The 25,153-nt window shown below is 31.1% G+C and overlaps 1 protein-coding gene across 2 annotated transcripts; it reads right to left on the bottom strand.

Annotated features, from left to right (window-relative positions):
- Window positions 1–733: 733 nt before the first annotated feature.
- Window positions 734–8,005, bottom strand: LOC114176261 (uncharacterized). 2 transcript variants are annotated; one of them, XM_028061242.2, is made up of 6 exons: window positions 7,700–8,005; window positions 5,218–6,995; window positions 4,846–5,097; window positions 3,800–3,880; window positions 1,787–2,401; window positions 734–1,056 (listed from the first exon to the last, which is right to left on the bottom strand). In XM_028061242.2, the coding sequence occupies exons 2-6, from the start codon at window positions 6,496–6,498 to the stop codon at window positions 1,003–1,005; spliced, it is 2,283 nt and encodes a 760-aa protein (XP_027917043.1). In that variant the 5' UTR covers window positions 6,499–6,995; window positions 7,700–8,005; the 3' UTR covers window positions 734–1,002. The 2 variants fall into 2 exon arrangements, with proteins under 2 accessions (XP_027917043.1, XP_027917050.1); XM_028061249.2 differs by having other exon boundaries at window positions 7,750–8,004.
- Between the last annotated feature and the right edge of the window lie 17,148 nt (window positions 8,006–25,153).

Here is a 25,153-nt window from a genome sequence, read left to right as displayed (position 1 = left end):
TTCTGATACATTTTTCTTTTTAAAAAAATAAACCCTCTAAAATGATGATGTTATAATCGGATTTCTCCTGTGAAATTAAAGGTAAACTTTAGACAACATAATGCATAGTTATAATTATTAATTGTAAAATTAAAGAACTAACAATTTTGAATATGCATTTACGGACTTGATTTCCTATCATTTTGACTTTTTAAAATTTAGCTAGAAACAAGTGACCTATGTGACTGGTTTTACCTTTAACAGCAAATTTAATGTATAAATAAGAGTAAATTTTTAACAAAACATAAAGAAAAAAAAAAAAAAACCTCTTTCATTTCTTTGTGTAGTCTGCTTTCAAGAGTAAACTAGTTTGGTTGGAAATAACCAAGCATCAATTTCTTCAGAAGAGATCACGGCTTAAGCTTTAAAAGTGTGCTTGAACAACAAAGTAAATAATACGTACGTTTATATGCTAGAATTGTAGCAAAAGCACATAACTCAAGTGTATTAAACTATTAAAATCCATTATATTATTAAATTTTCAATCAACAAGTATAACTATTTTATCTCCTGAAGTGCACATTTTAAAGAAACCAAATCATTTAGAATCAACGACCAAGAAATCAATAATAACCAGAGAAAACGTACGTATAACAAGAAAAATTCGCCAATCTCTTAAGTTTTTCAAGACTCAAGTTTGATTGTAACCATTTACCACACGCACTTCTTAGAAAGCTGCTATGGGTCTAGAATATAATTCAAAGGATAATCAAGTTCCACCATTCACATCAACATCCACTTTTCATGGTAATTGTATAATTAGGTCAGAAATTGAAAATAGTTAACCCATTAAATTATTGAAATTGTTTTACTATTTACATGAGGAAAAGGGTTAGTGCTATTTTTCCAGAGGACATGACTCGAGTGGAGACAAACTTGTGATTATGTACAAGAGGGTCAGCAAAAGCAGCATGCTTTTTTCTTTTCGTTTTTTTTTTTTTCTTTTTGAGGTAAACTAGTATTTCAGTTGATGTCAAAGTACCTTGGATCTTCAGGGAAATGGTATTCCACGTTCAACTGCCAAACAAACCACAACAGAACTTGTCACATACAAGAAATGCAAACACATAGATTCCAAATTGCATAACACACAAACCAAGACATCAATCATATTCTGCCTGCAACTACAGGAATCAAAACAACATGTAACATAACTCTGTTCAACCTTATAGATAAAAGGGAAATGATTAGACATTTTTAATGAATTTATCATCCAAGCATGGTTTCAATCAAAATCATGGGACAAAGATTCAAATTTATATGCCTCCTAGAAAACATGACCACTCACATCAATGAGCCAGATTGGTTAGCATTGAAAAACACAAGAATTAACTTGCATCTTTAATGTTACACTACACTGGTTTCTGTTCTGGGGGCACGTTTTGGACAAATAACTTGATTTAACATCTCTACAATAAGAGCTTATGTCACAAGCGCTTAATCCCCAAAAGCCTATTTTGATAGGTTAAGCTTACAAAAGTGAGTTTGTGACCCCCCTTTTAGCTCTTTTTAACTTATTGATAAACCACTTATAAAAGTTTTCCCAAACTCTTTCTTGAAGTAATTTCCAAGTGTCAATTTTGAGCAACAAACAACACCCAAGAAGTACAAAGAACAAAACATAAGAATAGTAACGATAAAAATGAACCAGAGAAAAAAGTAAGCAAAAAAATTTCCACACAAGTAATCTGAAGCCATATTGCTTTTCCACACAATCAAGTAAGAGAACCACAAGACATGCACATACCTTGCCCTCATCAGCATCTGAATGACGTTGAGGGAACACAACCCTCAAATCATTACATAAGTAGAATCTTCGCTCCCCTTCCAAGTTTAATCCAGATTTTTCTTTAAGAGAAGCATGTTTGCTTTTTTGAGCAGATCTATTGGTCTTCTTAGGAAAAGGGCAAATAAAGCGAAGGTGGAGAGCATAGCGAAGTGGACCACCACTACTACAATTGTCCTTCACCTTTGAACAGGAATTTGGTGATTTCCTTGATCCATCACATGTTTTATCCCAACAATCCTTTCTTTCATTCCTCTCACATTTATCACCAATATATTCAAAGTCAGGTTTTGCTGCAGAAGGAACTCCAACCATTTTTGTGTTTGAAGACTCCTCTTTGTTCATTAAACTCAACAAGCTACAGCCCTTTCCATTTCCCTGATTAGTAGATTTCGTTTTATTTACAACATTAACTGCATCTCCATGCATCACTTCTCCTTCACATGCAATGTCATCATTCTTTTGCATTGGTGCAATCCCCTTATCAATCCAACTTCCGAAACCAGGTGATCTCTGTTTCAACTGAGGGGAAATGGACCCGGAAGATTCAAGGGTCACTTTCTGCCGCAAGAATGTCTACACCATATATAACAAGAAATCAGAAACTGATAATTAAATAACACAGGTTTAAAATATAAACCAAAGTGCACCCATACATTTGGAATTATAGATCAAATGTATGTTTTATTGGAGGACATACATGAACTGATTAAATGTGAGTACATGAAATATGAAAAAATTATCAAGAATTCCATTTTACAATGACAAAGACGTCTGGGTTAAGTGAAAACAATATCAACATTCTGTAAAAGCAGGAATGGTAAAAACATTTTCTCAAACAAAAGTCCCTTGAGCTGTATTTGAATATCTTATAGTAAGTGGAATAAAATGGAATCAGAGAGGAATAATTTACGGACAAAACTTACATTTTATATAATAGTTATAGTTAGTTTTATTCTCCAATCAAATTTGGAGTTTCACTTTAAGAATAACCTTACCATCATATTAAATGAATTACATAATAACTAAGGTGAAACTACACCAACAACAGTTATAGTATAGTATCTTTGTTCTAAATTTACCCAGCCATTATTTGCATGATGGAATGAATAAAAAGGGTTCATCTCATACCTCCAAATTGAAGGTGACGAAGGGCATTGAATGGAAACTAAAGGATGAGGATGAAAAGTAACATTTTTCAAAATTACTTGAGGGTTTGTATGAGATTGCAGAGAGGGCCAGAGGAAATGAAGAGAAAGACAGAAGCAGGGTGGTTTGGATGGTTAGAGGTGAGAGAAAAGTGAGAAAATCGAGAGACAGACGGACCCACATAATCAGAATCCGTGCAAGATTGTGAAGAGCGTGGAAAGTAAGAAGAACCATAACAAAAATCAATTAATAATTGATTATGATGTGCTCTTTTAACTATAGTTCACATTAAAACAACCGCATAATCAACTATGGGATCATTTAATTGATGGTAGAGTTAGTTTATTTCTACTTTTATTCAAATATTCTTTTAATATAATAAATGACACTAATAATGATAAATGAATAATAAAATCTTCAGTCAAAAACTTTCATTTCCACTCTACTTCTCACCTATTTTTCTTCCTTTCTCTTCTCCATTCTTTTACTTTCCCTTTCCACCAAACAAAGCATAATAGAAACTTTAAGAAATCAAATTGGTTCCAAAAAGGATAAAACTAATGGATTTATCATCATTGGGGAACCAATTGGATGCTACCAACAAATGGAGGATCAGTGTAATGTAATGTTTGGAGGGAAAAATGGGCATATACTCTTTAAAAGAAATCTAAGAGGTTCTATATTGATTTAGTTCAATAAATACTTGCCAAAAGTATCAACTTAAACAAGAAGCATTCTATGAACTACAAACAGGTATCCATATCCCCAGCAAAATGTCCAGATCAATTGATGAATCATAGATTCAGCCAGACTGATAAATCTTACTTTGGTACCAATTGGCATGTCACTCAAATCATAGTTGCAAAAGAAAGTGTGAAGTGGAGTCTTTTCTGGATTGCTTAGCACCTGAACAGAGCAATCAAATGTAAGGCCTTTGTTGTGCAAAAAAAGATGCCATTCTGCACAAATATCTTGAAAGTAAAAACTCAAAAATTGAATATGTAAGCAATATTGAAAAATGAGAAGAGAAGAACGAGAATAATTGAAGCACAGCTTATATATTTGTTTTTTGTAGGAATTTGGGAAGGAGTAAAGCAGGCAAAGTACTGATGAGAGTGTACTAAAGTCCATTCCAAATACATCAATCGTTTCCCTTTCCTTCCACCTAAAACATTCTCACCCACAGGCATAAATGAAGAAATACATAATATATATATATATATATATATATAACACATAAAACATCCATTTTCTAGACACCACAAATAAAAATAAATTCTTGCACCAAATTTATATAACATTGCAAACATACTGTGAGACCAGTCCAGTTAAACGGACTAACCTGCACAAGCCCACATTTGAGTGGAACTAAATTTAACTGGCCCATGCAGTATAAGAAACCAGTGGGCAAAACAACATTTTCTTTTATTCTCAATGATATTTCTTTTTCTAAAACAATAATAATAATTAACTTAGAACATGGATTGTACAAAACAAAATGGTCATTTCTTAAAAGAAAATAACATTTATGCAGAGATGAAGACAAAAAAGTTGATCCACAAACAAAACCATTAACCCACATAGGCTCACAACTAAACGGATTAAGAATTTGCAGACCCAAGTCTGTGCAGCCTTGTGAGCTATGTGAACAGCTCTGAGCTATTGACAGTTCCATACACAGCTTTTTATTTATTAACAATACATATTTTACCTCCCTTAATGTTAAGGGTACCACAACATTCCTGCATATATAAATTGAAGGCTCTAAAAAGTTGTGAATCATCAGAAGGATATAAATTGAAGGCTCATGAGAAGAAGGCACTCAGATAGAGGGGTTAAAACTTATAACAGCAAAACTAGCATATCAATACCAGTTGAATCCGTCCCTTCACTGGTATACGCAATCGGCTTTTTACAAGTTGTGAATCATCATTTCTGACCCCTGGTTTCAGAAATTGGCCTCCAAACTTGCTTGAAGAGGAATTGCCTGCAAGATCTATTGATGCATAATATAGCAAATAGCAATCTCCATCCACGCTAGTAACAGAAAATGGAAGCTTCTGTGATTTAGGAGAAAAGCTTCCACCAGTAATGCTTAGCACAGCAAGAAAACCATCAATTTTCTACATGTAGTAAACACAAACAAACAACCACAGGTCAGTTGTCGAAAACTTTACACTGCACTGAAGTTTAGAATCATGAACAAGAGCAATTACAGTATTGTAATTAGCATAGAGCCAGACCTTACTACAGTTTCCAGATAAGAATCGTCCAGATAAAAGAGACTCCTCAAATGAACCAACTAAAGACCTCCTGACAGAAAGCCCACTCAAACTTCTAGTAAATCTCATGGAGTGAGAGGTGGGACCTGAATCTCGAGATAGTGACCAATTCATGTCACCAATATCATCCAGAGAAGATGGACAGAAATCTTTGCATAAGAATTCAACATCATCAAAAGATTTACATGCAACTCCAGAATCATCATCCTTATGATTTAACATAAGGCATGAGTTAGAATTGTCAAGTGATTTTTCTATACTCCTCCTTGCAGTTATATTGCAATTCTTTATCTCTTCGACAACTTTCCTACATCCACCAATAGCTTTTATTCTTTCAGAAAATTTAGGACCAAGAGGTGACATGGAAAGAGGAGAGCTCACGCTTTTAGGAGACACAGATATTATGCCACTTTGAGGCCTAATCTGACTCGATTCACTAAAGTGATCAATTCCTGCTGTGGGTGAACTACAATGAGACAGTAGTCCTGTATTGTCCTTCAAAGGATCATCAGATTGGAAAAGAGATTCTGTACTGTGCGGCTCAGTTTTTTGCTCAAAGCAACTTCTGAAGGACCAAGAAGACATTGTAGTGCTTTTACTTCCAATATTTGCCTTCTTATTATCTTGTGCCATAGAATTACTGACATTTTCATTCCTTACAAGGGAGTCAGCCGCATTATTTCTGCGGCCAATGTCAAGGTGATCACCTTTAAAGTGACTTGGGGAGAGCATACTGCTCAACGGAGATAAAAGTCGCTTCCTGACCAATGAACTAGCAGATTCAGTGTCATTGGCTGGGAAATTAGTAAAAACAGAAGAATGAAGATTTGTAGCTGGAACATCAGCCAAACCATCAATTGAAGTATTAGTTCTGCCTGATTCAAAACCAACAACCCTTGAAGCAGGAATGTGAACATTGCGTCCAGTTTTTGAAGCAAAAGGAGTATTTCTATCTGTTGAACCAATCTTCAAACTGTAGACATTTGAAGCAACTTCCATGGCTCCTCTATAAAACGTATTATCAGAAACATTTGAAGTTTCTAATGAGGCATTCTTCGGGAAATCGTCAAAAGAAGATCCTAGAGTACATGCAGCCAACCCACCTGTGTTAACAGTTACACTGCTCATGCTGCTTATAGCAGATGGACTCACATCAGAAAACTGAGGTGAGCTATTTAAAGCTGCCCCCATAAGTGCAACATTTTCAGCTGATTCATTTGGGGGTATCTGGGGCAAGCCCATCACAGATATTCAATTCAGTAACCTGGATCTTAAGATCTTCTTGAAGAGATGAAAAATTACTTTGAAATTACCAATGTGATCCCTCGGGAAGGTCTCAAATGATCATTTCACTGTTTCCCCTACTAACAGACGATCATGGCATGACATTCAACCATCAACTAAGAACTACAGTCCTAGCCTCCCTCCTAACCAATTACACTATTCAATAACACATGCTAACCTCCTAGATCCTACAACTACAACTGGAATCGGATAATCCAAATCAATTAATTCAAAACCTATAAGAAATTCCAAGTTCCAACTATGTCATGTGTCCATCAGCGGCATCCACATTTGATGCATTACAATCATCATTTCCTTAGCAGGGCATATGGAGAAAGTCCAGGACATCAGGATATACATCCAAGAACTGCAACATGAACATATCTCTCGACCTCCATACTGGCAGCAGATGAATCCCAAACAATTCATGGTACATAACAATTCAGTTTCTATGCCTGATACAAAATTTGATCAAATACATGAGATCCCTCTGCAAGCAAAGCCACAAGAAACAGCAACTAAAAACACAAATACATAGTTCAAGATCTTCCCAAGCTCCCCACGCCATTTCATATTCATCTTTATTTTCACTTAACGAAAGAGTCACATTAAAAGGAAAAAGAAAAATTAACTTCATTTGTTAATCCTTGGGAGATGACTTGACTGAATTTCATCTATCACAATAGGGTGGTAAGGAAACTGAGAGAAAATAAAGTTGAAAATACATCAGATAAACAAATAATAAAAGTTTAATAAATCATCCACCTGAGCCTATTATCAAGCTGAACTAAGAGTAATCAATGCCCATATACAGAAGGTTTCTTCATGAAATATCAACATGAAAAGAAAAAGGAAAATCTTTTACCAAAAGAAAATAAAAATGCAGACTTGCGATGCACACATTCACGGCAAACCCACAAAGCTTTTGTGTTGTCATCTCCCACAAGCAACTTGTTATTTTATTTTAAAAAAATTATTTTATTTTATTCTCTTTAAGCTGTTCTAGAGCAGAACCTTACAGAACCGAAACCCCCAAAATACAGTTTTTTGATACCCATAAACCCCAGAAGAACAAAAATAAAAAAAACTGAGAAAAATCAAACCCAAGTCCAAAAAGATCAAGATGATCAAGATAGAAAAAAAAAATCAAAAAACGCACCAATGAAGGCTGATAACAGAAGAGTGCAAGAGATAAATCATATCAATAACCTTCTGCAATTCCACCTATAGATCAAATGATAACAAGAATCACCCCACAAGAATAAAAGATTAAGCAGAAGGGTGTCCCCAAAAAATGAAAAATAGATCTTTTCGAAATAGGAATTGCAGAAGGTGAAAACGAAGATGAGAAGGGGGTGTTAGGTGTTGGATTTGGGGTGTGGAGTTGAAGGAAGACCCATGTGTTTGTGTGTGTCCACAACAGCCTGAGACTCTGTCTCATCCCATGTCTATGTTTATAAATACCAAAATTCACAAAGTTTAGCCTCATCCTTTCCACCGCAGCCATAAGCATGCTTTACCTTAACAAATTTTATGCAACTACATCATTATTTGTGAAAAATTAACTTTTATATACAGCTTTTCTTCTCAGATAAATAAAATAATCGGTGTGAAAACAATATTAATACTGAATTGGAATTCGAATAAAGTTTAAATATTTTTTTCTAATTAAAATGAAAATAAAAATTATTCTTTTTCTTTTTTAATTATAGACTAGTTTAATTTTTTATTTTTAGAAATATAAAATATTAATTTTCAATAACATTGGAATATATATATATATATATATATATATATATATATATATATATATATATATATATATATATATATATATATATATATTGTTCAACAAATAAGATAAGTTAGGCACAAGCGTCACCTTACCATGTAGTCCGCTATCTTTTCAGTTGGCCTCTTCCCGGTCGATACATGTCAGCTTGAACCTAGGAGGGGTTACCTGCAGAAGAGTCTCCGAAGCTCAAGTAAGTCAAAGTTCTCAGGGAGTCAAATCAGTGATTAATAAATGCGTACCTTTAATTGCTGGGGTCCACGTATATTTATAGAGCATTAATGATGTCTGACCATCTCATGGACTGGGCTTTGACTTGGGCTCTAACTTGGGCTATGAGTGGGCCTGGGCCCTAACCCAGGCCCTTAAGGTTTATTGAACGCGGGGGCTTCTATCATACTGAGTTCATTGGAGTGGTCGGCCTAGGCTCTAATCTTACCGGATATGCTGGCGTAGTCGGTCTAGGCCGGTTACTTGTCTTGATGGCTTATGTTGGTGGTATGAGGTGCAGGTTGTTCCTTTAGATGTTTAGTTTAGGTTAAAACCGGTACAAGTTTAGGCTAACTCGGCCAAGGCTGGAAACTTGGCTGCCTTGATATACACGTTGTTTACTTATTTGGTCGAGTTTGGCCAGGTGTGGTACATATATATATATATATATATATATATATATATATATATATATATATATATATATGTACACAGTATGATCTACCGATGTCTTTATCCAGACTCTCGGTCAGGCGGTTCAAGGAAAAGTGGTCGAAGGCCCACTACAGGTGGATAATCCTGTGGGTTGTTGATGTGACAAATTATCCAGAATGATTTTAGGAAGCTCACGATCGGAGCAGCTATAGCCGTCTGTGACAGTGGAACATTGTCGTCATAACATAATAATGAGGCTTCGACAGCACGTCCTTCGATCGGGCGGCTGCATCAAAACTAAATCTGTAAATTAAAGTAATACAAGTCAATAATCAAATTTAAAAAGCAATTAGGTCGTGACTAAGAAAACCCTACTCACAGGCCCATGTCAAATCCTATAAATAGAAACTCAAAATGAGTTGGTAAGTACATTTACTTCACATTTATTACAACATTAATTACATTCACCCGAATGGACTTTAACTAACTTAAGTATCGGAGCTCTGTCGAGAGGATAAGGACTAATTTAACATTTTAGATAGATGGTAAGTTTCTATACCCAAAACAATATATATATATATATATATATATATATATATATATATATATATATATAAACATTAAAGTTTTCTTTTGATTTAACTTAATAGAAACATATTTAATCATATAATAAATAATACAACATAAAAGAGTTGGTGTACGTAGGATAATTTTTGTAAGAAAAACAAAAGGCAATGTTCCATAACTAATCCAGTCCAATAATTTTACATTTAAAGAAAAAAGAAATTAAGGTTTTGCATACTCTTAAAATTTATTAAGTAATTTGCCTTACTCTAGGAATCAAATGGTATTTTCCCACATGTTAAAAAAAAAAAATTATTAAAAGCTTCCATACATAAATGCACAATTGAAAAATGATTAGGATACCTAAAAGCTAATATTTTGTTCTGAAAGAAGATAACCTATAGAACAATATAGATTTTTATCTAAACTAGACTCTTTTAATTAATTTATATTAGCATATTTTATCCCTGCATACAGTCAGGTTTCATGTGTTATGTTGTGGCTATGGATTTTTTTTCGTCTTTTTATTGAATATATATTTTTTATCTTCTTTGATATTAATTTTTGCCAGTTAGCTTTTGCAGCCTTTGTTTTTTAGTATTGACCCTTGAAGATCGCAGAAGTAGTTTTAGTTTCTAGAATTTGAAATTCTCTTTGAACTGATTTGATTTAATTTTCATTTTTTTTTTTCATTACAAACTATTCACATTCATAATTTAATAAGTGTTTTAATTATTTATTTTTTAGTGAAATCTAATAAAAGATTAATATTTTGTTAATGGTGAAAAGTGCTCAGTAAGTTTTAAATTTAACCATGCCATTGATTAAGATTTTGTTACTAATAAAAAATATTAATGACTAAAGTTGACCAAGTTGAAAGATTAAAATATTTTGAGGAGTCCAATCCAAATGGTCATCTCTTCTAAACCAAGGGGACAGTACCAGGGTTCTGTGAACTGAATTGGACTTTAAGATGTTTTAGTACTTTTGTCTGTATTTTTTTTTATCAAATCACATTATTGTTGATGTCGGTTCTGTTCTTCTTTTATCTAACTTGTGATTAAATAAAGTAATAAGGCTATAAAAGATAAGATAGGATGAAGTAAAATGATGCAATAAAATGAAATTATCATGTTATTTTATAAAATGTAATAAATAACAAAGAAAATAATATATTAATGTGTTTTTTATCTTTAAATTAAAACGACAAATTATTGTTAATTTGCACAGATGATAACGACTTACCTTTTAACCAAATGGTATACACTAAATAAACAATGTAAAAGGATAAATATAACCTCAAATTGTAAATATTCCTACTCATTAAAAAAAAATACTTATTTTTGTAATATCTAATTATTATTTAAGATAAGTTCTAATTAAATGGTTAAAATTTTATAAATAGGAATTGTGATGAATGTTTAGGAAAAGTCTTAAATAAATTTTAAATAATAAATGTTTGTATAACATAGTATGTATATTATTGTCAGCTTTTAAAAGCTAAAAAATTATTTATGATGTAAACTAAGTGCAATTAAGAATTTTTAATTAGACTTGTTAAATCCAAATAAATTAAGGAGTGTGAATAATAGAAAACAAAGATGAAAAAATGAGTTTGAAAGAGAATATTATCACTTACTTTATCACATTATATATATATATATATATATATATATATATATATATATATATATATATTCATAAATTCTTTTGAACAATTTTGAAATTCTACATAATACTTTTAGAAATAAAAATAAAATATAAAAAATTAAAGCCTAACAAATGCATAATTATAATAAATAAGAATAATATCACTTTTTTTAAAAAAACACTCTAGAAGAAACATATGGTGTGCAAATTATGTCGTTGTCAAGTTTTTCTTTAATAAAATATTTGTCCACTTCAATATGTTTGATTTTATCATGTTGATGGATCCTTTACCACACATGATGCATATAAGCTCTCCTTAAAAGAGTTACAATAAACATGACTAAAGGGGATGTTTCTAATCCTTCTACTATTTCTTTTTTAAGTATTTCATTGTGTTGAGTTTCCCTAAGTTGGGTTAGTTGACTTGACCTTAGTTAACTTGTTGACCTTTTATTAGGATTGACTTGTTGACTAGAATTTATTTGACCTAAGTTAGCATGTTGACTTATTTTTCTTTGTTTGTTTTGTAGGTTGAGCTTAATTAGGAGAGGATGCACACTAATTAGAGTGGATAAGAGCACGCCTACATAGCAAGACCAAGGTGATACATAATATGTGGAGGAGAGAGGAAAACATAAAGCAACATGTACCACCATGGTACATGTACCTTGGTCATCCAAGCATGTAGAGGAGGCAGAATCATCCTTGGAGTTCACAATCCCACACTAAAATGTGTCTCATTCTTGACCTAGTTTCTAGAAGCTAGGGTTTCTTATTTGTAGAACCACCCTTGTACAATTTTCCTTAGCAAAGAGACTCCTAAAACTCACCTATTTGAGGAGCTCTCTTGGTCTTGTAAAAGGGTTGATCATTTAAAGTTATAAACTATATTGTGTTCAATCATTTGGTGTGTGATTCCTCCTTTAGAGTGAAGCTTCTCCTTGCCTTATCTTGGTCAAGCTCGAATGGAACCTCACCAGTTATCTTAAGGGTTGGATAACCTTTGACCCCTTTCCAAGTGGCATGCTCCCTTTCTCCCATTATCATTTTACGTCTTTCCATTTTCTACTTATTTGCTCTCTTATTTTGTTTTCTTCGTTAAATCAATCCCTCCCTTCTTTAGAACCTCTTGAAGTGAACCTTCACATCTAGATAGCTTGCTATCTTAATGTCTAGTGGGAATCTTCAGTGGCGGAACTTGGACAAAAAATTTAAGGGCGCCAAATTAAATTTGTTGCATATAATTTTTTTTAGTTAGAATTTTTTTTTTCATTTTTTCTCTTCATTTCTTTAGCTTAAAACAAGCACACATAATAGTAGAATTAAAAAAAATATGACTATCATTTGTTATTATATCATGCTATTATATCATGATATAAACCATGAATACCATTTTGATAAGCCCTTCGTACTTCATCAATTTGATTTGGTGGGCATTTTCAAATTTGAGGACGTTTTTTCCTGGATCGTGTTCTAATGAATTGTTAAATTCATTATATGTAACCCTAGGAAATTTAGAGATTTGTTTTTCATTATCTTGAATTCTTGGTTCTCATGAAATTTCTTAAGTTTAGTTAATGTAGATGTTTTTTTTTTCATCTTTATCACAAACCTTCCTCTTTCCAAAAATAATCAATTCTTTTACTTTTTATCATAATCTTTCTAATATAAATTGATCGCCACTCACCTATTTAGAAAAAGAAAATTTGTATTCACAAATCACAATTATCACAATGCAAAACATAACAAAATTTATATAACTTTAATTAAATAAGCAACACTATATAAATTCAAAACTTTAAAAAATTTTACCATAGGCAGTAGAAAACATAAAATCCCTAAATTTCATAATTAAGGGTTATAATAATTTGGGAAAAATTATAATTGAGGTTCATACAAATTTCATAAAACAATCTCTAAAATCAAAATTAGGGATTATACTCATTTGGAATAAACTTAATTTGGGAGAAACATTCTAAAAAGAATCGTAAATTTAACATATATAAATTATAATAAGATACTAACCTTGATATGTGAGAGATTATCCGAGAATGTACACTTCAATCTCAATCTATGTGTTCTCCAATCTCTATTTTCTAATCTATTTCTTTGTATTTATTTCTTTTCACACATTTTCATGATAATTTACATTATGGAAAGTTCTTATAGATAGAAAAAAAAACTCTAATCTCTTTTGTAAATCAATGTCTCTATTAAACTTTTTATTTTATCTTTTATTATATTTTTTCATAATATAAACTTAATATAAATAATATATAAATATAATTTTAAAAAATAAATAAATATATATAAAAAATAAATTTCAAAACTTTTGGGGGAGCCGTGGCTCCCCCCTTTCATTGAGTAGGTCCGCCGTTGGAAATCTTCACTAGGTTTTCTTAATGAACTCCACACCATATTTGAAAAAACATAAAATGAACATACATCACATGTTGTATTGGATTATGGGCTATGCTAATTATATATATGCTATCACAATATAGCTTCATAGCTCCATCCCATTTTATCTTCAAGTCTTCCAGTATAATTTTTAGCCACAATAACTCAATATCCCTTGAGCCATTGCTCAAAATTATGCTTCACCACTAGATCTGACTACCACACTTTGTTTTTTACTCTTCCAAGTTACCATATTTCCACCAAGGAAAGTGCAATAACCGGTAGCCAGTCTTCTATATCAACAATTGAACTTGCATAATCAATATCAATATATGCTTCAAGACTGACATTCTTGTTTCTTCTTATCAAAGATCCTTTTCCTGATGTCCCTTTCAGATACTAAACAATCCTAAGAGCAACTTGTAAATGAGTTCTTATTGGTTCTTTGGTTGATGCATAAACTAACTTACTAAACTCGCAACAAAATTAATATTAGGTTTGAGAGAGATAAATAACTAAGTCTTCTTGAAAGTCTTTGATACATTTCTTTATCAACAACCATATCATCCTCTTCATTTCCCATATCAACAATTGTGCTCATTGGTTTGCGAGCCATTTTACCTATTTTTGCAACATATTAGTAATACACTTTTATTAGAGATATAAAAATCCCTTTCATGGTGTAAGAAACTTCAATTCTTAAGAAATATTTCAATTTTTCCAAGTCTTAATTACAAATTCTTTGGTAAGACATTGACTCAATCTTTGTTGTTCATGTTCACCATTACTAGTCATGTAACATCTCAAGATTATAATACCCTATTTTCAATATTGTAACACCTAAATTTCTACAATACCGTAATTTTCATATACAATGTATTAAAATTATATTTTAAGTTTATTGTTTCATAAGAGAAATATATATATATATATATATATATATATATATATATATATATATATATATAAATTAGTTAATGTTTTCTTTCATTAAAATGATAATAATATTAGTATAAAAGAAATTTTGATGAATTATATATTTAAAAAATTAGTGTTAACAATTAAAATAATAGTAGTAATAGTATTATAAAAGAACAAAATAAAAGTAAATAAATAAATAAATAAATATATATATATATATATATATATATATATATATATATATAAAAGTGTGAGTGTGTGTGTTTTTTTTAATAGAAGATACGTGTTATAAATATTTATTATAACTAAATCTATATATTATATCATTACAATGTTATTATTAAAATAATATAAATAGGGGAGACTTACAAAACAATCCATACTATTATACTATAATAAGTAATAGATAAGGTTTCACATGATCTTAATCCATCTATCAATCAATGAAAAAAATATATAGAATGAGAAGTTTATTATGGATGTAATTAGAACACTCTTTGGTGAAATTTGGTTAAAACTAAACCAATAGTAATCATTATGTTGGGTGTTATAAATAGGAGAAAATAGGTGAAGGTATGGGCGAATAACATTTAACACTACAAGAAAATGTTTTGTTAGTAACCTATTTTAGTGACTAAAAGTTCTTAGTCATTATAGTGACCAATTTAGATACCAATTTACAAAATTAAAATTTATTGGTTACTAAAATAGTCACTAATATAAACAAAAAATTATAATTGGTCACTAAATTTGTCACTAATTAATTAGAGAGCAATTTAGTAACTAAGTTATTTTGATAGCCAAAATTTAGGTAGCTAATTTTTAGTGACCAGTTTTGTTTGGTAGCCAAAACTATGGTAGCTAATTTTAAAAACTAATTTAGTTACCAATTATAATTTTTTATTCACAATAATAACTATTTTAGTAACCAATAATTTTTTTACTTTGTAAACTTGTATCTAAATTAGTAATTATAGTAACTAACAACTTTTGGTCACTAAAATTAGTTACTAATGAAGCATTTTCTTGTAGTGTAAGAAAAAAAAATATCTATCAAAGTTTCAATACAGTCATGTTATATTTTCCACAATAACAAAGATAAAGGGAAGAGACATTTACTATTTCCATTTGCAATTTTTTTTCTTTACTTACTTATTTCATGCTATTTATTGTGTGATGTCACCGACTCTATCCTATTTTCTTTACTTACTTATTGTTGCTATTTTATAGTGTAGGGTATTTCTAACCCCATTCTATTAAACTATCACATATTATCTCTAAATAATGTTCTTTATAAATAAATATGTTTGATGTATATTTATAATATTATTAATGACATTGCATTATATATTTAATTTTAATATATATATATATATTATTATTATCTTATATCATATAAATAATATTATATTATTCATCTAAATATACCTTACTATATCACGATCCATTATTAATTATTACTTGTGATATTTGTGATATACGTGTTGAATTGCATAATAGTAAATAATGAAATTTTGTTTGGTTTATTAATATGTAATGTTAAAAATAAATAAATAAAGTACTAAACACGTTTTTTTAGATTTATTTCTAAAAAACGGTAAAGGATAACATTATAACAATAGTCACTAATAGAAATAATCAAGTTTAAATTAAATATTAGTCAGAGATTTTACCTTTGGGATTTAAATGAGTAAGTTTTATTCAAAACAAAATGTCTTTGAATTATTGCTATTGGCCATAAAAGTCATTTATTTTGACTAGGCATTACAAAAATGATTTACAACTTCTCTATTAGAAAAAAATCATATGTATGAATATAAATGTTGGGTTTTACTTCATATTATCTTTACACTATTTGTCTCATTTCCCTATTTTATGTTTGTATTTAAAAAAAATTGAAAATCTCACTTTTAGCATATGGACATTCCGATCATACAAAATTCCTTCACTACGAACATTATAGCCTCTTTTCCAAGAAATGCCTTGCAAACTAATGTGGTGAACAACTCGGTGACTTTCTAAGGATCATGAAGCTCAGTACTCACTTTTTTTCACGACTCCAGACATCCTCATTTTCATTCAAGGACCTATAATGGTCACCTTCTTTATACCCCGCAGGTTCACGCTAACCCTTTGGTTAACTTATTTCCTCCTACCGACTAAAGTTCAGTATTGTGTAACTGAGTAAGAAGGAAAAGTGAATAAATAAAATCTCATCTTATCCCAATATAAAAAATGTAGGATGTAAATTATATGATGAAAATCATGACACGTAGCAAGTATTATGAAATTATATAAAATTGATGTAATGTTCGGTGTCACGTTATAATATATAGACTTATATGTATTTTTGGATTTTCCAATGCCTATTCACAACTGTAAATTTTTGGAAGATTTTAAAAACAGTCAAAACAACAAACCGAGTTATTTTGGACCCCAGACAAATAAAAATAGACACAATGAGGGAAAACCTTATAATCGCTCTCAATGGAGATCTCAACCCAACCAATCTTCTTCGGGAAATTCTAGTAGACATGGGAGTAATCAAATTACATGCTTCAAGTGCGGACAAAATCATTATACTAAAGATTGTCATCTTAAGGGACTATTTTGTTTCAGATATGGAAAGCCTGGTCATGTATTCTATGAGTGTGGACAACAAAAGCCACATTTCAATCCTACTGCACCAAAGATAAGACACTACCACAAAAATGGCTTTTGACGTCGGCTATTTTAGACTTTTGACATCTGAATAAACTTCAACGTCATATCAGGAAATGTCAATTTGACGTCGGTGTCGAAACCCGACGTTCAAGAATATTGGTTACCATAGAGTCTAACGTCCTTTTTCTCCTATGCACTTGAGAACCATTTTAGCGAGGTGCTTTTGTAGTTTCAATGAAACCATTTTTACTAGAGAAATCCATGAAGGAAAGAAGAAGAGAAGAAAATAACAAAGATGCACGAGAAGCAGAAAATAGAAAGAAAAAAAAAAGGAAATGAAGAAACGATTAAATGAGAAAAAACTTCTTATATTGATAAAGGGAACAACTTGTCTCTTTTTTCACAAAAAGAAAGCACAACATATAGAAAAAGGAAAGGCTAAAGGGGCACAACAACTTAAGGGAAAAACAACAAACAGGTGGTATGCGAAGATGGAATAGGTGACACGTAGCGATGAGTGCATAATTTATCAGTTTGTGTTCCATGATTACTTTTCATGTTGACTTTCACGTTAGGGTTCCATGAACGAAGTTGCCACCGCTGAGTAGAGGACGCCGCTGTCGCGTCGCTCCAAACGCACTTACACGAAAACAAATAGTGAAAAACGAAAAAAATTACAACCAAAGCACCTAAACAACCTGTATCTGAGTTAAATGAAGCAAAACTCACCTTATTTCGTTGTCGCACACGTTGTCGTCGCTGCTGGAGAAGGAAAACGAATGAACAATGGAAGAAAAAGGGTCTGGCACAAAGTTATAAAACACATTTGAAGTCTGACATTGTAGGGGTCGACGTTATTTTGAAAATTGACATCGGAAGGGGTGGAAAGCCGATGTCCCTTGATGTCATGTGTAATGTGGGCTAACGTTAAAATGGCTATGACGTCTATTGTAGGTCAAGCCGATGTTAATTTTGACATTGTGGGCTGACGTTAAAATGGTGACGTTAAAGGCCTATTTTGCACTAGTGAGACCTACTAAAGTTGGGAGAGTTTACACCATATGGAACTGAAGTTGCTCAAAATCATGATCTGATTCAGGGTATGTGTTTTATTAAAGGCAAAACTTTAAATGTAGTGTATGATTCAGATGCAACTCACTCATTCATTTCTAATAAATGTGTTCAACACCTTGCCTTGTCTATATCCATTCTAGACACTATTTTGGTTGTGTCAACTCCCACAAATAGGTATGTAATTACCAATAAAGTTTGTTTAGATTGTCTTCTATTCATTGAAAATAGAATTTTTTTTGTAAATTTATTATGTTTACCTTTGTCTCAATTAGATGTGATCTTAGGTATGAATTGGTTATCTTCCAATCAAGTCCTTTTGAACTATGCAGAAAAATCAATAATATTCCCATAATCTGAGGATTTTTTTATTTCATCTACCAATTCAGTGAATGAATCTTTAAAGAACAAAATTCAAGGATATTTTTATTGTCTTTCATGAAAATAAACGAGGAATTTGATTTGAAAAATATAGTTGTTGCTCAAAATTTCCTGAAGTCTTTCCTAGTGATATTCCTAGTTTGTCACCCAAAAGAGAAATTGAATTTTCAATAGATATGATTCCAAGAACTGGACCAATTTCTATCGTGCCATATAGGATGTCACCCTCTGAATTGGCAGAACTGAAGAAAAAATTAGAAGAGTTACTTGACAAACAATTCATCTGTCCTAGTGTTTGGGAGCCCCAATTTTGTTAGTTAAGAACAAAGATGAAAGTTTTAGGTTATGTGTGGATTATCGTCAATCAAATAAATTTACCATAAAAAATAAATACCATCATCCTAAAATAGATAACTTGATAGAGCAATTGAGAGAACCCTCTATGTTTTCTAAAATGGATTTTAGGTCACGATATCACTAGATTAGAGTAAAAGTAATAGATATATAGAAAATTGCATTCAGAACTAGGTATGGTCATTATGAGTATTAAGTGATGCCCTTTGGTGTGGCCAATGCTCCTGCAATATATATGAATTATATGAATATAATTTTTCGTCCACTTTTAGATAATTTTTTAGTTGTTTTTATAAATGACATTCTTATTTATTCCAAGGCTCTAGAAGGGCATAAGGAGCACCTTTGGACTGTCTTGCAAATCTTGAAAGACAAGCAATTGTATGGTAAATTGTCCAATGTAAGTTTTAAAAGACTTTCTTAGCCAAGAAGAGGGGGGTTGAATTGGTTATTACTAAAAATTAGGTTCAATTTGATTTTATAAAAATCCTTTACTTTGAATCAGATTGACCAACAAATCAATAAGCAATCTCTATTGGAACATGCATTTTCAACCGATTGAAAACATAGTTAATAGGTTGATTTCATTTAACAGAGAATCACACAGATAGACCAATATGATTCAACAGATTAACACAACTATTCAATAGACCCAAAACTTGGAAAAATCATGTAGAAAACAGAATTGCTTATGAACTCAAAATTTGACAGCACAATTAATCAAGATCAACTTTAATCAGTAGTATCGACAAGGTTACAACTAAAGATGACATCAAGACATCAAAATATTATAAAAAGATTGTTCAAAACGTTTTTCTTGAAAGTTTTTAGCAAAGAACAAACAATGAAAAGAAGATTAAGTAAATATACATAGAATTTTATATTGATTCACTCAAATTTGAGCTACGTTTAGTTTGTTAAGGCAATCTTTGCCTAAATTTGTACCATTTCAAAAGTTTTATAAAATCCAAAAAGATTACACTTTTGGAAAAACAAAACTAAAACAAGACCTTTGAATTCCATAAGAATCTAAATAGGACACAACAAGACTCCCACTTATAGATCTGGAATCACACTAGACAACACCCACAAACTTAAGAAAAACCAAACCTTGATGATGGCTCTCCCTACCCAACCAAAGATCGTTCTTCAAGTCTCTTACACCAAGCAAAACACTTCAAGAATCAAAGAACACCCCACAAACAATTGACTGTAGATCTATGTAGTTTAAAGAGAGTGAATTTTCCAAAGTATTCACATTGATTTTGTGTTAAAAAATTTCAATTGTTATTGATCTATCTGAAAAATCATACTTTATAGTCTGTTTGTTAGCATATTCAATAGATTGGTTTATTTGTTCAATTTGTTAATTTCACTTTACTTAAATGAAATCAGCTTATTGAATGTGTTAATAATAGAATTATAGCAACCAACTAATTAACCTATTAAAAACCCATTTATCATACTAAAAGACTGAAACCAGACATAACATCTATTCTATGTCAAATTGTCTTCATGCTAAGCTCTAATCTTCAAGCTTTAAGATCCTCACGCGTTAGCCAAATTAAGCACACCCAAGTTTGAACAACACATTGTTTCTTCAAGTTTTCATCACTTTATTAAATCTTCATCAATCCTTCATAACCTCATCAAGTCACTATGAAATATCTTTATCAAATCTCCATGCATAAAAGTCATTTGTGTTAACATCTAAGTGTGAATTTTGGTTAGAGGAAGTGAAGTGAAATTCCTAGGACACGTGATTTCCAAAAGAGTGTCAATGGATATCCAACCAAAGTAGAAGTAGTTTTACAATGGGAGCCACTAAAATGAGTGACTAAGATCCGCAATTTTCTTGGTTTGGTAGGATATAAGAGATTCATTAAGGGATTTTCTAAATAGCCATGGCTTTAACCCAACTCACCAAAAAGGGTCAAGCTTTTATGTGGATAGAAAAATGTGAGAATAGTTTTAAAGAACTCAAGAAAAGATTAACCACTTCGCCCGTTTTAGCATTACCTAATCCTACTAGATATTTAGTGATATTTTGTGATGCTTCCAAAATGAGATTAAGATGTTCTTATGCAAGATAGAAGGGTAGTGGCATATGCTTCTAGACAACTAAAAACACATGAGAAAAATGATCCAACCCATGATCTAGAACTAGCTGCCATTGCTTTTGCACTTAAAATATGGAGACATTATGTCTATGGTGGTGAGTTCAAATTTTTTAATGATCGTAATAGTCTCAAATATTTGTTTGATCAAAAGGAGTTAAATATGAAACAAAGAAGATGGATGAAATTTTTGAAAGATTATGATTTTGAATTACATTACCATCCTAGAAAGGTAAATGTAGTGGCAAACGCTTTAAGCAGGAAATATTTGCATGTCTTCTCATTGATGATTTCGAGAAATGAATTTGTTAGAGAAACTTAGAGACATGAATTTTTCAATCACACTAAGCCATGATAGGATGAAATTAAACTCATTAAGATCGCTAATTACTTATAGAAGCAAATCCATGAGGGTCAAGGAAATGATGAATTCATTCAAAGGAAAAAGAATTTGATAGGACAATAGAATGGAGAAAATTTAGGCATTGATAGGGCATGAATTTTGAGATTTAATAATAGAATGTGTAATGGGGAGATTAAAAAAATGATTTTCTGTATAAGCACATAAGAAATAATTAAGCATACATCACGGTACAACAAAAATGTATAAAGACCTTAAGAAAATATTTTGGTGGCCCAATATGAAAAAGAAAGTGGCATAGTATGTAGCAACATGTCTAGTTTGTCAAAAAGCTAAGATAGAATACCGAAAGTCAGTAGGAATGCTACAATCCTTAGATATACGTGAATGGAAATAGGATAGTATAATAACAAATTTTGTAGTTAGCTTACCAAAAATCGTTAAAAAAATTGATTTCATATGAGTTATCGTGGATAGGTTAACAAAGTTTGCTCACTTCTTACCTATTAAAACTAGGTATTCATTGGAAAAATAGATTGAATTGTACATAAGAGAAATTGTGGGGTTGCATGGAGTTCCAAAAAGTATTGTATCTAATAAGAACCCTAGATTTACTTCTTAAATTTGAGGAAGTTTACATTAGGCCTTAGGGACTAAAATCCATCTTAGCTCAGCTTATCACTCATAAACTGATGGACGATCAAAAAGAACCATCTAATCATTGGAAGATTTGTTGAGATCTTGTGTGCTAGAAGATTTTGATCCATCTCATGTAATAATACCTAATACAATACAATTAAAGGACAACTTTACATTTGACGCAATGCTCGTACAGATTATGGACAAGCAAAGAAATTGAGAGGCATACAAATTATGCTAGTGAAAATCATTTAGAATGAATCTTCTAGAGATGCTATGTGAGAATTAGAACAAAAAATAAGAGAAATTTACTCATATTTATTTCAGCTTATTTAAGCAATAAATATTTCGAGGAAGAAATTTTTGTTAGTAGGGAAGAATTGTAATACTCATTTTTCAGTATTGTAACACCTAAATTTCTATAATATCATGATTTTCATATACAATGTATTAAAATTATATTATAATTCATTGTTTAACAATATATATATATATATATATATATATATATATATATATATAAATTAGTACTTATGAAAAATATTAAGAAATTAGTGTTAACAATTAAAATATATATACATAAATAAGTAATAGATAAGTATAGATGGTATAAATGTGTATAGATAACATAAAAGAAAAAGAGAGAGTAAATTCAAAGTTTCGATACAAACCTAATATATCTTCCATAATAACAAAGGTAAGGGGAAGAGATATTTATTATTTCTACTTATAATTTTTTTTCTTTACTTACTTATTTCATGCGATTTTATTGTGTGGGGTGTCCCTAACCCTATACTATTTTCTTTACTTACTTATTGATGTTATTTTATGGTGCATGATATTTGATGAAGGATTATCTTGTTTTCTTTTAGGGTTATGAATATGGTGAAGTTGTTTAAGAAAGCTTTTTGAAAATTCTCACTGGACATTAAGATAGCAAGCTATCTAGATGTGAAGGTTCATTTCTCAAGCTCATGAAAGGAAGAAGAGAGTTGGATTCAAGCTTAAAACACACACGGAAATAACAACACTTAAAGAGCAAAATGAAAGAAGAAACAATAAAAATGGAAAGCATAGAAGATGAACAATGGAAGAAGCACGCCACTCATAGGGGGGATTTAAGCCAACCAAACCCTAGAGATGAGTGATGGTGCCGCCACTTGCAAGCAAGATAAGGCAAAGGTGAGTTCACTTCTAGGAAGGAGAGGTCATGGCAATGGTGGTTGAATACACAAAGTTTATAACAAAATGATAAACCCTTTTACATGTCTAGGAGCACCCCTTATATAGAAGAGTTTAGGGGCCTCTAAGCAAATAAAAGATACCTAAGGATGTCTCTACAAAAACCTAACCCTAGCTTCTAGAAACTAGGTCAAATAAGGTTACAAAAATGAGAGACAAAAGAGCCAACTATGGTGTGTGCAAGATTAATTTCGTTCTAGCACAAAAGGAGACAAAGAATGTGTCTCATATGTTTCCAAAAAGTGGCCAAAGTGTGCTAAAAACAAAGGAGACCAAAGGTACATAGGTACACTTGTTTTATGCCTTTTACTTTATGCTTTATTCTTTCCTCTCTCTTCCACTTCAGCCATGTGCTCAAATTACCATGTGCCACCTAGCCATGCTCTACTTTCTCTTAATTACCTACAAAACAAGACAAACAAGGATTAGCATGTTGGTTTAAGTTAATATAATCTTGGTCAAAGGTCAACTTTAGGTCAAAGTCAACAAGTCAACCAAAATAAGTCAACTAGAAACTAACTTAGGGAATTCAAACTAAAGTAACTCAAAAAAAGATAAAGGTGATGGAATAGAAGACTCTCCTCTAGACATGCTTCTAGTGATCCTTCTTGAATTATATTTATATAAAATTATTTATGATAATATAATAATCTATATATATATATTTTACATTATTACGGTGTATATATATATATATATTATACACCTAAATATACTTCATTGTATTATTATCCATTATTAATTATTACTTGTGATATATGTGTGGAATTGCATAACACTAAACAATGAAATTTTGTTTGCTTTACTAATATATAATGTAAAAAATAAGTGAAATAAATAAATAATGTACTAAACACGTTTTTTTAGTTTTATTTACTATTAAAAAAATGTAAGGATAATAATAATTATAACAATAATTACTAATAGAGTTGATCAAGTTTAGATTAAATTATAGTCGGAGATTCTATCTTAGGGATTTAAATGAGTAAGTTTTACTCAAGACGAGATGTCTTTGAATTATTGCTATTGGCCATGGTAAAACTAGTCACTACAAAAATTATTACACTTTCTCTATTAGAAAAAAAAATCATATGTATGAATATAAATGTTGGTTTACTTCATATTATCTTTACACTATTTGTCTCACTTCCCTTTTTTATTATGTTTGTGTATAAAAAAAAATCTCACTTCTAGAAGATGGATATCCCAACATACCAAATTTCTTCGTTGTGGACATTGTAGCCACTTTTCCAGGAGATGCTTGGAAAAATAATGTGGTTAACAACTTAGTGACTTTTCACGGAACAGGAAGCTCGATCCTCACTTTTGTCATGACTCCGAACATCCCATTTTCATTCAAGGACCTATAGTGATCACCTTCTTTATAGCCCCCTGGTTCATGTTAACCCTTTGGTTTACTTATTTCCTCCTACCGACTAAAGTATAGTATTATGAAACTGAGTAAGAAAAAAAATGAATAAATAAAATCCCATCTTATCCCAATATAAAAAAGTGGGATGTAAATTATATAATGAAAATCATGGCTAGTAGCAAGTACTATGAAATTATATAAAGTTGGTGAAACTTTCGCTGTCTCGTTATAATATATAGACATATGTATTTGTGTTCTTACATATTACATCTATGTTTTAGGATAAAATGACGTGATTAACTTAATTGTGTACATTTGAAAAGAGTTGCCACAAGTGACAATAATGGCATCTACATAGACTAACAAAATTGTTAGTTCCCTTAAGCTAGAAAGCTTAATAAACAAGATGTGATCTCTGATAACGTTCATTTTTATCTATT

The sequence above is a fragment of the Vigna unguiculata genome, chromosome 1 (genome assembly GCF_037176805.1).
Source record: "Vigna unguiculata cultivar grain cowpea cultivar isolate G323 ecotype 2 chromosome 1, ASM3717680v1, whole genome shotgun sequence".
Classification (NCBI taxonomy): Eukaryota; Viridiplantae; Streptophyta; class Magnoliopsida; order Fabales; family Fabaceae; genus Vigna; species Vigna unguiculata.
This window is presented reverse-complemented; position numbering and strand designations above follow the sequence as displayed.

What these genes read in the sequence shown, in the direction of transcription:
- LOC114176261 (XM_028061242.2), bottom strand. Translation starts at nt 6,498, where the DNA reads ATGGGCTTGCCCCAGATACCCCCAAATGAATCAGCTGAAAATGTTGCA. An exon ending in TATCTGGAAACTGTAGTAAG is followed by an intron (nt 5,098 to 5,217) that starts GTCTGGCTCTAT and finishes TACTACATGTAG; the next exon opens with AAAATTGATGGTTTTCTTGC. An exon ending in TGAAGGGACGGATTCAACTG is followed by an intron (nt 3,881 to 4,845) that starts GTATTGATATGC and finishes TGCTCTGTTCAG; the next exon opens with GTGCTAAGCAATCCAGAAAA.